At 43.6% G+C, this 14,125-nt stretch overlaps 1 protein-coding gene across 1 annotated transcript in view; it reads right to left on the bottom strand.

Moving 5' to 3' along the window:
• Positions 1-12,922, bottom strand: part of CIMIP1 (ciliary microtubule inner protein 1) — an 80,521-nt gene extending 67,599 nt beyond the window's left edge. The window contains exons 1-2 of the mRNA XM_070744561.1: positions 12,620-12,922; positions 678-759 (exon numbers count right to left, since the gene is read on the bottom strand). Of these exons, the coding sequence (XP_070600662.1) occupies positions 678-759; positions 12,620-12,666 (129 nt within the window). The 5' untranslated portion in view covers positions 12,667-12,922. The remainder of the gene's footprint in view (positions 1-677; positions 760-12,619) is intronic.
• Positions 12,923-14,125: the final 1,203 nt, after the last annotated feature.

The following is a 14,125-nucleotide window of genomic DNA, read 5'->3' on the forward strand; positions in this document are numbered from 1 at the left end:
TCTGGAGACCTCACCTACAAAAAGATATTGACAAAATTGAATGGGTCCAAAGACGGGCTACAAGAATGGTGGAAGGTCTTAAGTATAAAACGTATCAGGAAAGACTTAATGAACTCAATCTGTATAGTCTGGAAGACAGAAGGAAAAGGGGGGACATGATCGAAACATTTAAAAATGTTAAAGGGTTAAATAGGGTTCAGGAGGGAAGTGTTTTTAATAGGAAAGTGAACACAAGAACAAGGGGACACAATCTGAAGTTAGTTGGGGGAAAGATCAAAGGCAACATGAGTAAATATTATTTTACTGAAAGAGTAGTAGATCCTTGGAACAAACTTCCAGCAGACGTGGTTGGTAAATCCACAGTAACCGAATTTAAACATGCCTGGGATAAACATAGATCCATTGTAAGATAAAATACAGGAAATAGTAAAAGGGCAGACTAGATGGACCATGAGGTCTTTTTCTGCCGTCAGTCTTCTATGTTTCTATGTTTCTAAGTGGTACCCAAGGGAATCTTGCCTGTCTCAAACATAGAGGCGGCACATGGACATCCAGATTTCTTTAATGTTCCTTATCTGTCACCTGTTCCTTATTCCTAACCCTAACCTAACTCAATTCATAGGTCATGAAATATATCAATCCTTCATAAATGAATACTACACAAATATGAATGTTACCTCCTCAAGTGGGGTTAACAGAAATCCCCAGCGACTGGGCCATTTTCGGGCAGCTTCCCGCTCTGTTTCAATGTGATTCTTCCTATTCCAAGCCAAAAAAAAAAAAAGTGTTGGTAAAACTTGGCAGTCATCTAACTAAACCCTTTAGATTGCTCCCCTGGTCAAGCAGAGCCTTAAAATGTGTTGGTTCCTAACTTTGAAGCTATACTTGCATGCTGTACTGTAGATATTTTCCTCTCAAGTCTTTGAGAAGAATTTAGTAGATTAAGTCAACTTGTTACTTTCTGCCATCAAAATACATCATTCCGATCGGTGAAGAAACAACCATATATAAAAAAAAGTCTTGCAAGTTTTATTAAAATACCTTTTCTTTGCCCATGTGAGTCTCGTTGCAGCAATTTACATCTTATTAAATTTAAAGCAATTGCATGAAACATTTTGAAGTAAGCGCTTAGCAGATTGTAAGTGGGTTAACTTCCTGACCTATGATCCAGCTTGTAGTCACACGTTTGCCTTTAATTTATATCTGACTTCATTTTACTTGAGTGATGATGCAAAAGCAGCTTTGACTGCAGTTTGAATAGTATTTTAGGAAATATGACATCAGAAATATATGTTATTTTGCTTCTCTTTCTCCTGATTCACTTAGAGTGGAATTTTTTCAAACTTGGCAACTTTAAGAGGTACGGACTTAAACTCCCAGAATCCCCTAGCCAGAGTTTATTTCTCTCTATGTATGAGAGAACATGAAGGAGGCTGACAAAAATAAATCAATAATAATTATTACTTAATGTTACTACTCATCACCTAATTTGTTGAAGAAATCCTTTCATTTTTTTTCTTTCCCATCTGCTGCTGATAAAGGATAGATTTCCAGATGTAAGGAAAACATTTTTTATGCTTATATACTGTTGTGGTTTGCTCTGGCCCAGCTCCTGCCCCAAGGACTGTGGATGTGGGGGAGACATCCACGTGCTGCAGGCCTGTTTTGCCCCCTCCCCGGTGGAATCTGCTGCTGAAGGCTCCTCTGACCAAGAAGACATGAGTGACAGGGAGGAGGAGAGTGTGGCAGACAGCTCAGAAGGAGATCAATTATCTAGCTCCTCCTTGGATTCAGAACAAGAGTTAATGATACAGCCACGCATGCGGAGAGTGATGCATAGGCAACAACTGAGAGATTATTATCAAAGAAAATGAGGCCACCTGTGGTTGGGTGGGGCTGTGGTAATTAGTGAGGCTGCTATAAATAGCAGCCTGTGGGTTTGGCCATTGTGGAGGATTATCTGATCGTTGTGTTTCGTGACTGCTTTACTGACTTTGACCTTTTGTGTGCTGATTTCCCCCCGCTTTGAAGCTAAACCAGAACAAAGTGTGTTTCACTATGTGAAAGAAGGACTGTGAATTGCCTCACAGCTGCAAGCTAAGTATCACAGAACTGATAAGGGACTTATACAAATTACCAGTTTGTTTGGAGATGAGTGCTCTTTGCTATACCAAAAGAGGGCTTAGTTTAAGTGAATTTTCATTATAAAGAACAATGTTTTGAATTTTCAAACGTGTGTGTCTGAAATTTGTACCTGTGAATTTTTGGGAGGAGTCTACTAGAGAGCCCGACAGAACATACACAAGATAGTAGTTCCAATTTAGCAGCCCAGTCATGGATAGCTGTATTTTTCAGAGTATAAAATGCATCCAAGTATAAGATGCACCTTAGATTTTGGGGAGGAAAATGGAGGGGTGGTGGTTAAATCTGCCTACCAGGTATTCATCTGAGTAGCATCCTTAGTCTGTTCGGCTTCACATTACTTTATCCCCTGGTTATGGCGTTAAAAAAACTTATTTGGGGGAGAAGCAATGAAAAAAAGCTTGCAAAGACATAGGACTGTAAAAAACATTATTTGGAGGGAGTAGCAATGAAAAAGTCTGCGAGCCGGGAAGATAGGGACATGATCCTGAAGGAAATGGTGGCAGAGAAGGAGCATTGCTTTTCAAAATTAAGCAAAGCCACAAAAATACTGTGGGCGGCTGACCAGGTTGAGTCTGAGGGAGAGGTCAAACGTATCATCAGCCTGAGCCATCATAGGGCATCTACAAAAGAAAGGCCCCACAAAGGTCTCGTCCAAGAAGTCTCCTTTATAAGTAGGTTAGCAGTGAAAAAGCCTGCAAGAGCTGGGAAGATTATTAGCACCTTATTAGGGCTGGAAAAAACAATCTTCAGAACAAGTAACAATGAAAAAAGCCTGCAATGACTTAGGGCTGGAAAAAAAACCTCCTTAGGAGAGATTAGCAATTTAAAAAAAGCCTTCAAGCTGGTAAGTGCCAGGAAAATTGTTAGTGCTTAGTTAAGGCTGAAAAAACAGTTTCGAAAAAGCTACATTCAGAGTTTAAGACACACCCAAATTTTCAGCCTCTTTAGTGGGGGATTTCATCCTAAATTAGTGATGGTGAACCTTTTTTGGTTCACGTGCCAAAAGGGGTGTTATGGGTATGCTAGCATGCATGTACATGTCCACGCTCCTTCCCTCCCCCCCGTGAATGTGCAGCCCCCATGCACCCCTCCCCGCACATGCTCACAGGTCTTTCTGAAGCCTGGTAGGTGAAAATAATTCCCAGAAGTCTGGGAAAACGCACTTCCGGTTTGCCGTTGTGCTGTTTTTTGCACTCCGGAATGTTCAGGGAAGCTTCCTGAATGCAAATAACAGCACAACGGGCAGACCGGAAGTTTGGAGAACACACTTCCGGTTTGCCCATTGTGCTGATTTTTGCACTTTGGGGCTTCAGGAAGCTTCCTTGAACCCTCCGGAGTGCAAAAAACCAGCATAATGGCAAACTGGAAGTGCGTTTTCCTGAACTTCTGGTTTGTCCATTGAGGGGTTTTTCTTTGCCTCCAGGGCTCCAGGGAAGCTTCTCTCGAGTGTCCAGATGATGAAACAGCCTTTCCCAAGGTTGATAATCAGCTGGCGTGCACTGGAGCTTAAAGATGGCAAAGTCTCATGCCCTCATCCCCTCGAGGCTCGACTACTGTAATGCTCTCTACATGGGGCTACCTTTGAAAAGTGTTCGGAAACTTCAGATCGTGCAGAATGCAGTTGCGAGAGCAGTCATGGGCTTTCCCAAATATGCCCATGTTACACCAACACTCCGCAGTCTGCATTGGTTGCTGATCAGTTTCCGGTCACAATTCAAAGTGTTGGTTATGACCCATAAAGCCCTTCATGGCACCGGACCAGATTATCTCAGGGACCGCCTTCTCCTGCACGAATCCCAGAGACCAGTTAGGTCCCACAGTGGGTCTTCTCCGGGTCCCATCAACCAAACAATGTTGCTTGGCGGGACCCAGGGGAAGAGCCTTCTCTGTGGTGACCCCGGCCCTCTGGAACCAACTCCCCCCAGAGATTAGAATTGCCCCCACCCTGCTTGCCTTTCGTAAGCTGCTTAAAACCCACCTCTGCTGCCAGGCATGGAGGAACTGAGATACACTTTCCCACTAGGCCTTTAAAATTTTATGCATGGTATGTCTGTATGTATGATTGGTTTTTATATAATGGGTTTTTAAATGTTTTTAGTATTGGATTATTGTTATGTACTGTTTTATTACTGTTGTTAGCCGCCCCGAGTCTGTGGAGAGGGGCGGCATACAAATCCAATAAATAAATAAATAAATAAATAAGTCTCGCGTGCCCTGCGATATGGTTCCGCATGCCACCTGTGGCCCGCATGCCATAGGTTCACCATCATTGTCCTAAATCACTGAAACATGTTCATTCTCAATTACTTTCACTCTTGCGGAGGCCCCTTGCAAACTCGCAAAACTATGGAACTCTGAAAACTTGCATAACTGTGTTATATTTCCATCGGAATCGCTTTGCATTTTCTTTGCCTCCTTTAAACTTGGTCTGTTGTCTTTGTTCTCTGCAAATCTATCTTCTGAACCAGTTTCAAGATTTAGAATTGGGTATACAGTCCTACATTGGCTTTCTTTCTTTCCTCCATGGCTGTTCCCAGTTGGCATTGTTGGGAATGAGAGATTATAGCCTAAGGCTCCTACGTTAGGGGAGATCTCCAGAGCTCAAGTCTCTCTTTTTGTTCTTAACACCTGCTGATTCTCTATAAGCTTCCAGATGCATTTCAAGGGTTTTGGTTATCCTTCTCAAAGCCTTTCATGGCACAAGGCTGGGCTACCTATGGGGATTGGCTGTCTCCAAACGTCTCTACTTGTCCCATAAAATCCAGCACAGCAATCATGCTTCAGGTCACTTCCATGAAACAATGCCACAGTGAGATCCAGGGGGGTCTATCTACTTTGTCACCATGCCTCCTCTATGGGATATCCCCCAAGATTCAGACAGTCCCAACTCTTCTGTCTCTCTGGAAACCCTAAGGAACATCCCCCCAAGCATTGGACCACAGATTTAAGATGAGCTTCTATAGAGCATAAAACCTCTGAGTGAGATACTGTATATGTTGATGGGTCTTAGGTGCTATTATTATTTTGCTTATTCTGTTGGGCTTTCTGTTTATAGCTTTATTTTTAATTCCCTGCTTTATATTTTTATTGTAAATTGCCCAGGGTTGTTCTGGCAAGTTGGATAAACTATACAAACCTAAGAAATTAACACTCTTCTTGTCTAGTTGATGATGTTCATCCATAGTGACATCTAATGGGTTGTGAGCAGTATGTGATGTGTCCGCAGGTGGCTGGTAAGGTCTATATGGGCATGGGGGGCTGGAGTGAGGGAGAATGGGTGTAACATTTCGAATAATAACCAAAAATTTCTGTTCGTTATCCAAATTTTTGTTCGGTATCCAAAATTTTTGGTTGTTATCCGAAAAGTACGTTAACCAAAGCGTTCATTAACCGAGGTACCACTGTATTTATATTCTAATAATTTTTCAAACACGATCCATATTTTATCTTCACACAACCTTTCTACTTTTTTCCTCATTTCTTTTACTTCTTTTTGTTCTATGTCCATTTCCTGCCAATATATCTACCAAAGTAGAGTCGGTCTTACATTCATAACCTTTCAACATTCTTCTTTATTAATTCTCTCAGCCGGTCATCACAAAAGTTCAAATGATTCATGCTTTTAGATTTAGATTTCTTCCTATGCCAAGTGTACACAAAACAGAATTTACTTAAACCATGTAATTGAAAGAGACCTTTTCCTAAGTATAGAGTTCTGTATGAAACCTTAGTACTATTTTTTAAAAGTACTTACCAATGACTAAAAAACCCCCCTTTCTCACCTTATTTCCACCCATCAACCAAAATAACCTTTTTCTTTTCCATTAATATAAAATGTGGCATATTTTCCCATAAATCGCTCCTTGTTACCTTTCATTACCATCATACATTCTATAATCTTCTACTTTTATCCATACTCCCAACAATATAGATGATGCTAATTCATACTTCCCGACATCATTTAGTTGATTCACTCTTAAATAACCTTATAGCTTCAGTACATTTCACATTATTGTATGGTTGAATAACACAAGATCACATTTTTCCTTTCTTCCCCTTTCTCTCTCTTAGTAATGTAATGTTTTTATGAAACTATTTCCTTTGTCTAATTTCCTTTAATTCATACTCTTCACTACATACTCTTTCAGTTACGGTCGTCATTATACCATGGTTGTCACCAGAGTCGGTCATGGATATCAATCACAATTGCTCATCATGATTCGGAGCAATTAAGACAGTTACATAATGCCTTTTACCTGTTGGCTAGGTTACCTGTCTCAAACATACCCATGCCTTATGTAGCATACAGTAGGATACAAGAATACTCTTGTATTGATAGTGATTATCAATGATAGTGATTATCAGTTCTCCCCAAGCTTTATACCAAAAAAGTATATCAATATACTAAAAGAGATATTTTCAATTATTAATAAAAGCAATAAGCAGAGAAAACAAAAACTTTAATAAATTGAATTATTTAAAATTACTAATCTACAATTACCATAAAATACTCTATAGTAGATTTTATGAGCTTTGACAAGCATGGCTGGCTGGGGAATTGTGGCAATTGAGAAGAGATAGAGGAAGAGTAGGTCTGAATCCAACCGAACACTTGTAAGAGCTTTTATTAAGACTTACAAAGTGGCGCTCAAGGCGGCAAGATGCGTGTATCATGCCGCCTTGATTGCATCAGCGGAATCCCGCCTGGCCGCTCTGTTTAGGGTGACCCGCTCCCTTCTTAACCAGGGGGGAGTTGGGGAGCCCTTACAGAGTAGTGCCGAGGATTTTAACACGTTTTTTGCTGATAAAGTCGCTCGGATCCGGGCCGACCTCGACTCCAATTGTAAAACAGAGTCGACTGACAACGAGTCAGTCGAGGTGACTGGGGCACGTACTTGTCCACCTGTCTGGGAAGAGTTTGATCTGGTGACACCTGATGAAGTGGACAAGGCCATTGGAGCTGTGAGTTCCGCCACCTGTCTACTGGATCCGTGTCCCTCCTGGCTGGTTTCGGCCAGCAGGGAGGTGACGCGGAGCTGGGCCCAGGAGATTACCAACGCTTCCTTGGGGAGGGGAGTTTTTCCATCACTCTATAAAGAAGCGCTCGTGTGCCCCCTCCTCAAGAAGCCCTCCCTGGACCCAGCTGTGCTTAACAACTATCGTCCAGTCTCCAACCTTCCCTTTATGGGGAAGGTTGTCGAGAAGGTGGTGGCGCTCCAGCTCCAGCGGTCCTTGGAAGAAGCCGATTATCTAGGTCCCCGGCAGTCGGGTTTCAGGCCCGGTTACAGCACGGAAACCGCTTTGGTCGCGTTGATGGATGATCTCTGGCGGGCCCGGGACAGGGGTTTATCCTCTGTCCTGGTGCTCCTTGACCTCTCAGCGGCTTTCGATACCATTGACCATGGTATCCTTCTGCACCGGCTGGAGGGGTTGGGGGTGGGAGGCACTGTTCTTCAGTGGTTCTCCTCCTACCTCTCTGGCCGGTCGCAGTCGGTGTTAGTGGGGGGTCAGAGGTCGACTCCTAGGTCTCTCCCTTGTGGGGTGCCTCAGGGGTCGGTCCTCTTCCCCCTGCTATTCAACATCTACATGAAACCGCTGGGCGAGATCATCCAAGGACATGGGGTGAGGTATCATCAATATGCGGATGATACCCAGCTTTACATCTCCACCCCATGCCCAGTCAACGAAGCGGTGGAAGTGATGTGCCGGTGCCTGGAGGCTGTTGGGGCCTGGATGGGTGTCAACAGACTCAAGCTCAATCCGGATAAGACGGAGTGGCTGTGGGTTTTGCCTCCCAAGGACAATCCCATCTGTCCGTCCATTACCCTGGGGGGGGGGGGGAAATTATTGACCCCCTCAGAGAGGGTCCGCAACTTGGGCGTCCTCCTCGATCCACAGCTCACATTAGAAAAACATCTCTCAGCTGTGGCGAGGGGGGAGTTTGCCCAGGTTCGCCTGGTGCACCAGTTGCGGCCCTATCTGGCCCGGGACTCATTGCTCACAGTCACTCATGCCCTCATCACCTCGAGGTTCGACTACTGTAATGCTCTCTACATGGGGCTACCTTTGAAAAGTGTTCGGAAACTTCAGATCGTGCAGAATGCCGCTGCGAGAGCAGTCATGGGCTTACCTAGGTATGCCCATGTTTCACCATCACTCCGCAGTCTGCATTGGTTGCCGATCAGTTTCCGGTCACAATTCAAAGTGTTGGTTATGACCTTTAAAGCCCTTCATGGCATCGGACCAGAATATCTCCGAGACCGCCTCCTGCCGCACGAATCCCAGCGACCGATCAGGTCCCACAGAGTGGGCCTTCTCCGGGTCCCGTCAACTAAACAATGTCGGTTGGCGGGCCCCAGGGGAAGAGCCTTCTCTGTGGCAGCACCGACCCTCTGGAACCAACTCCCCCCGGAGATTAGAACTGCCCCTACTCTTCCTGCCTTCCGTAAACTCCTTAAAACCCACCTTTGCCGTCAGGCATGGGGGAACTGAAACATCTTCCCCTGGGCATGTTTAATTTATATATGGTATGCTTGTGTGTGTGTATGTCTGTTAGTATATGGGGTCTTTTAAATCTTTTCATTTTAAAATTGTTAGATTATTTATGATTTGTTTCCACATGTTGTGATCCGCCCCGAGTCTTCGGAGAGGGGCGGCATACAAATCTAAGTAATAAATAAATAAATAAATAAGTTGAAGTCCACCCATCAAAAGTCATCAAAGTGTTGAGAAACATTGCTCTATAGCAGTGGTTCTCAACCTTTCTAATGCCGCGACCCCTTAAAACAGTTCCTCATGTTGTGCTGACACCCCAACTATAAGTCTAGTGCCAGTTCTCCCAACAGAGCTTTAAGCTGATTGGCAGGAAGGTCAGAGGGACACCCCTACTGTAAATGCCTGATTAGTCGGATTGTAAAAATATGTTCCAAGATGCCAGAATAGAAGCTTTAGTTCTTAACATCATCGGAAATTTGTCTTCTCCCCTGGTCTTAGGCGACCCCTGTGAAATGGTCATTCAACCCCCAAAGGGGTCCTGAGGGCCACTGCTCTATAGGGAGTCAAATAAATCGAGGATACCAGATTTTAAAAGGTGGCTCTAGTTAGAGGCAATGGAGAGAAATACAGTGGTACCTCTACTTAAGAATGCCTCTGCTTTAGAACTTTTCTAGATAAGAACCGGGTGTTCCAGGTTTTTTTGCCTCTTCTTAAGAACCATTTTCTACTTAAGAACCCGAGCCCAGAAACATTTCCAAGGAAATTTGAGAGGGGCCCGAAGGCCCGGCCAGTTTCCTGCCATTCCCCCTTTAATCCCAGCCATTTTGGGCTTTTCTGGGCTGCCAGAGGAGGCTTTGGCAGTCCAGAGTGAACAAAGCGTTTTCCTTTCTCTGGGCACTTGGAGAGGGAATAAACGTCTGCCAGTGCCCAGAGAAAAGAAACGATCCCTTCGCTCTGGGAAGCAACTGTCCTTCTCCTCTTCTTCCTCCTCCTCCTCCAACTTAAATTCCAAGCTTTTATTTCTTTCCTAATGGGTTTGCACGCATTATTTGCTTTTACATTGATTCCAATGGGAAAAATTGCTTCTACTTACAAACTTTTCTACTTAAGAACCTGGTCACGGAACAAATTAAGTAGTTATGTAGAGGTACCACTGTATGATGTTTTCTCAGGTACACGCTACATTTTTCACCCAGTTTTTATGCCTCTCTTTGAACAGAAGTACATTCTTGAACAAACATATCTATATAATATTGGAAAACAACAGGTAGATCATTTAAAAATTCAAAAACATGAACTCCGAACAACCCAATCTTTTAAACTTATTTCTCTTCAATACAATTGTTAAAAAGAAAGTTTGATTTGAGTGGCCTTCTGGCTAAGATTTTACACTGTTGCCTTTTGAAATTTATAAAAAAAGAAAGAATATATAACAAGAGCTCTTAAAACATTGAAGCCGGAATCTTGAATGAAGAGTAAGCTTTTGACTTTGGTTCTCTCTGTGAAATACTGTCACTTTTAAAAACAGCTTTTTGCCTCTCGTGATAACTATACTTTTGTGCCATAAAACCGACACCACTAGAGCAATACTACAAAACTGTGTCATATTCAAGCACTTTTTCATTTTCCTTGAAAAGTCACCCAGATTTTTGTGGGAAGGAACATGAGTGTATGCATTGGTATCTGCACATATAAAATTTCTGTGGCTTTAGGAAATTCTGTGACTGCCAGATGTTCAGGTTTGGTATTGGAACATAATTAAACTTGGATGTCCCTAATCTACAGCCAGCACCTCTGAAAGGTACCATTTTGAAGACAATTAGTATTTATATTTGTGGCATCAACTTTTTGAGAAGCCCAAGAAGACACTGGAATAATGAATGATTCCTCAGTCTGCATTAAAGCCTTATTGCCTTTCACCATCCTCTTTCACAGACATGTGGTATCTTCTCATATATCAGTCCAATACAAATTAGCCACAAGGGGGTTAGAATAAACATGGGACAGAAATACATGAATTAGATAAAAAACAATTACTGACATCCTATCTTCCACCGAGGACCTGTACACTGCGCAAGTCAAAAAGAGGGCTGTAAAAATATTTATAGACCCCTTGCATCCTGGACATAAATTATTTCAACTCCTACGCTCAAAACGATGTTATTTTATTTATTTTATTTATTTTTATTTTATTTTATTTATTGTTAGAGTTGAAAGGGACCATGTAGGTCATCAAGTCCAACCCCCTGCCTGAGCAGGAATCCTAAAGCACCTCAGCCAAGTGGCAGTCCAATCTCCTCTTGAAAGTGTCCAGAGTTGGGGAGTTCACAACCTCTGCAGGCAGGTTATTCCACTGGTTGATCGCTCTGACTGTCAGGAAGTTTTTCCTTAGTTCTAGGTTGAATCTCTCCTTGGTCAGCTTCCAGCTGTTGTTCCTCGTCCGTCCCTCTGGTGCTCTGGAGAATAGAGTGACCCCCTCCTCTCTGTGGCAACCCCTCATATACCTGAATACAGCTATCATGTCCCCTCTGGCCCTCCTTTTCTCTAGGCTATCCATGCCCAGTTCCCGCAATCTCTCTTCGTAAGTCTTGGTTTCGAGTCCCCTAATCATTTTGGTTGCTCTTTTCTGCACCTTCTCCAGAGTTTCCATGTCTCTTTTGAAGTGTGGTGACCAGAACTGGATGCAGTACTCCAGATGTGGTCTGACCAGGGCATAGTTATAAAGCACTGCACACACCAGGACAACTAGATACAAGCAGTTTCCCCCCTGAATGCCATCACTCTGCTAAACAAATAATTTCCACATTACTGTCAAACAATTCTCTAAGGCTGCATTACTATTTGTTTTGTCAAGTACCTATTGATAGTATACAAAGATATAACAATGTTTATATACATGTTATCAGTAAGAGAGAAACAATAGGACAGGGGATAGAAGGCACACTGGTGCACTTATGCACACCCTTTACTATTTCTATGTCTTCTTAATGTTCTTATCACCCATCTCCTCCCACTTATGACTGTGTGACTCTAACTTGCTGCTTGTATCCTTACCATTTATATTAATATTGTTTCCTCATTCCTTATTTGTACTCTGTGACAATCATTAAGTGTTGTACCTCACGATTCTTGACAAATGTATCTTTTCTTTTATGTACACTGAGAGCATGTGCACCAAAGACAAATTCCTTGTGTGTCCAATCACACTTGATCATTAAAGAATTCTAATTACCGTGTGCCTGAATAGAAACATAGAAACATAGAAGATTGATGGCAGAAAAAGACCTCATGGTCCATCTAGTCTGCCCTTATACTATTTCCTGTATTTTATCTTAGGATGGATATATGTTTATCCCAGGCATGTTTAAATTCAGTTACTGTAGATTTACCAACCACATATGCTGGAAATTTGTCCCAAGCATCTACTACTCTAGAATAAATATCTAAAGCTTGGAGACTACTCCCACTATGGCGGGAGATGGTTTCAAGGTGTTCCTCAAGATGTTGTCCACAGATATGTTGGACCTCCACTCTCAGAATCCCAAATCAACACCACCTGGAGGTCATTCATTCCCTCAGAATACTTTGTGCCCTACCCATGTTGACACTTTCATGTGAAGACTTCATCTCCCCAAATTTTAGCAATTGCTTGGATGTCTTGGGAATTCTGGGGGTTGAAGTCCACATATGAAGGCTGCTACTGGGGAAAGGCAGTTAGTAGATAAGTTTTTTAAAAAATAACAATGTATTTAAAATTATTTTTTAAAACAAATTTTAACATTAGATTTGTATCTATATTGTATTGCTGTTATGCTGTGAACCGCCCCGAGTCTTCGGAGAGGGGCGGCATACAAATCTAATAAATTATTATTATTATTATTATTAATACCCGAAGCCACCCCATAGCAAAATAGGGGGAAATTTAAAAAGGAAAATAAAAGGAGGCGATGAAGGGGAGGGAGCCCAGTGGCCACTTTACCAGATCTGAGCTTCAGCCACGAAGTTGAGCTTGTGTTTCTGGGACATGGCCGAGGCTTTTTTTTCGAACTATCCAACCAGGAGGAAGACTAATGGTCGCACTCAATTGGGGTTCGGGTCCAGGCACGAGCCGGCGAGGCACAAGGCAGCGACGAGACGCGCCGTCGGGCTTTGCTGCGGCGGCGGCTTCCGTTGCTAGGCGACGGCTGGGCAATGCTGAGGGACGGACGGTGGAGAGGCCGGGCGCTTCTGCTGAGGATGGTTGGATGGGTGAAGTTGCTCAAGAGGAGGGCAGGGTCCCGGCTTCACGCTTGAGAGAAGGAGGCGGACAGTGGTGTGTGTGTGTGCGCGCGCGTGCTTGGGGGGGGGAGGGGAAGCAGGAGAATGAGCGAGAGAATGAGGGAAAGAAAAGGAAAGAAAGAGGAAGGGAAGGAAGGAGTGTGAGGGGGAGGGAGGAAGGAAGGCAGAAAGAGAGAAAGAAAGAATGAAAGAGGGAGAGAGAGAGAGAAAGAGAAACAGAATGAAAGAATGTAAGGGAGGGGGAGAGAGGGAGAAAGAGAGAAGGAGAGGGAGGGAGGGAGGGAAGAAAGGAGTGTGAGGGGGAGGGCGGGAGGAAGACAGAAAGAGAGAAAGAAAGAAAGACAGAGAGAGAGAGAGAAACAGAGAATGAAAGAATGAAAGGGAGGGGGAGAGAGGGAGAAAGAGAGAAGGAGAGGGAGGGAAGGAGTGTGAGGGGGAGGGAGGAAGGGAGGCAGAAAGAGAGAAAGAATGAAAGATGGAGAGAGAGGGAGAGAGACAAAGAGAAAGAGAAAGAGAATGAGAGAAATAATAAAAGGAGGGGAAGAGAGGGACAAAGAGAGAAGGAGAGGGAGGGAGGGAAGGAGTGTGAGGGGGAGGGAGGAATGGAGGCAGAAAGAGAGAAAGAATGAAAGATGGAGAGAGAGGGAGAGAGACAAAGAGAAAGAGAAAGAGAATGAGAGAAATAATAAAAGGAGGGGAAGAGAGGGAGAAAGAGAGGAGAGGGAAGTAATGAGCATGGGGGGAAGGGGGCAGAGAGAGAGAAAGAATGAGAGAAAGAAAGAATGAAAGAGGGAGAGAGGGGGAGAGAAATAATGAAAGAGAGAAAAAGAAAGGTAGGAGAGAGGGAGGGAGAGAATGAGAGAAAGAGAAACAATGAAATATAGAGAGGGAGAGGGGGAGGGAGGGAAGGAGTGTGAGGGAAAGGGAGGGAGGCAGAAAGAGAGAGACAGAATGAGAGAAAGAAAGAATGAAAGAGGAAGAGAGAGAGAGTGACACATACTGAGAGAATGAAAGGGAGGGGGAGAGAGGGAGAAAGAGAGAAGGAGAGTGAGGGAAAGAAGGAAGGAAGGAAGGAGTATGAGGGGGAAGGAGGCAGAAAGAGAGAGAGAGAATGAGAGAAAGAAAACACAAAAGGGAGAGAGGGAGGGTGAGGGAAGGAGTGTGAGGGAGAGGAGAAGGAGACAGAAAGAGACAGAGAATGAGAGAA

This window comes from Erythrolamprus reginae, chromosome 3, assembly GCF_031021105.1.
Source record: "Erythrolamprus reginae isolate rEryReg1 chromosome 3, rEryReg1.hap1, whole genome shotgun sequence".
NCBI lineage: Eukaryota > Metazoa > Chordata > Lepidosauria > Squamata > Dipsadidae > Erythrolamprus > Erythrolamprus reginae.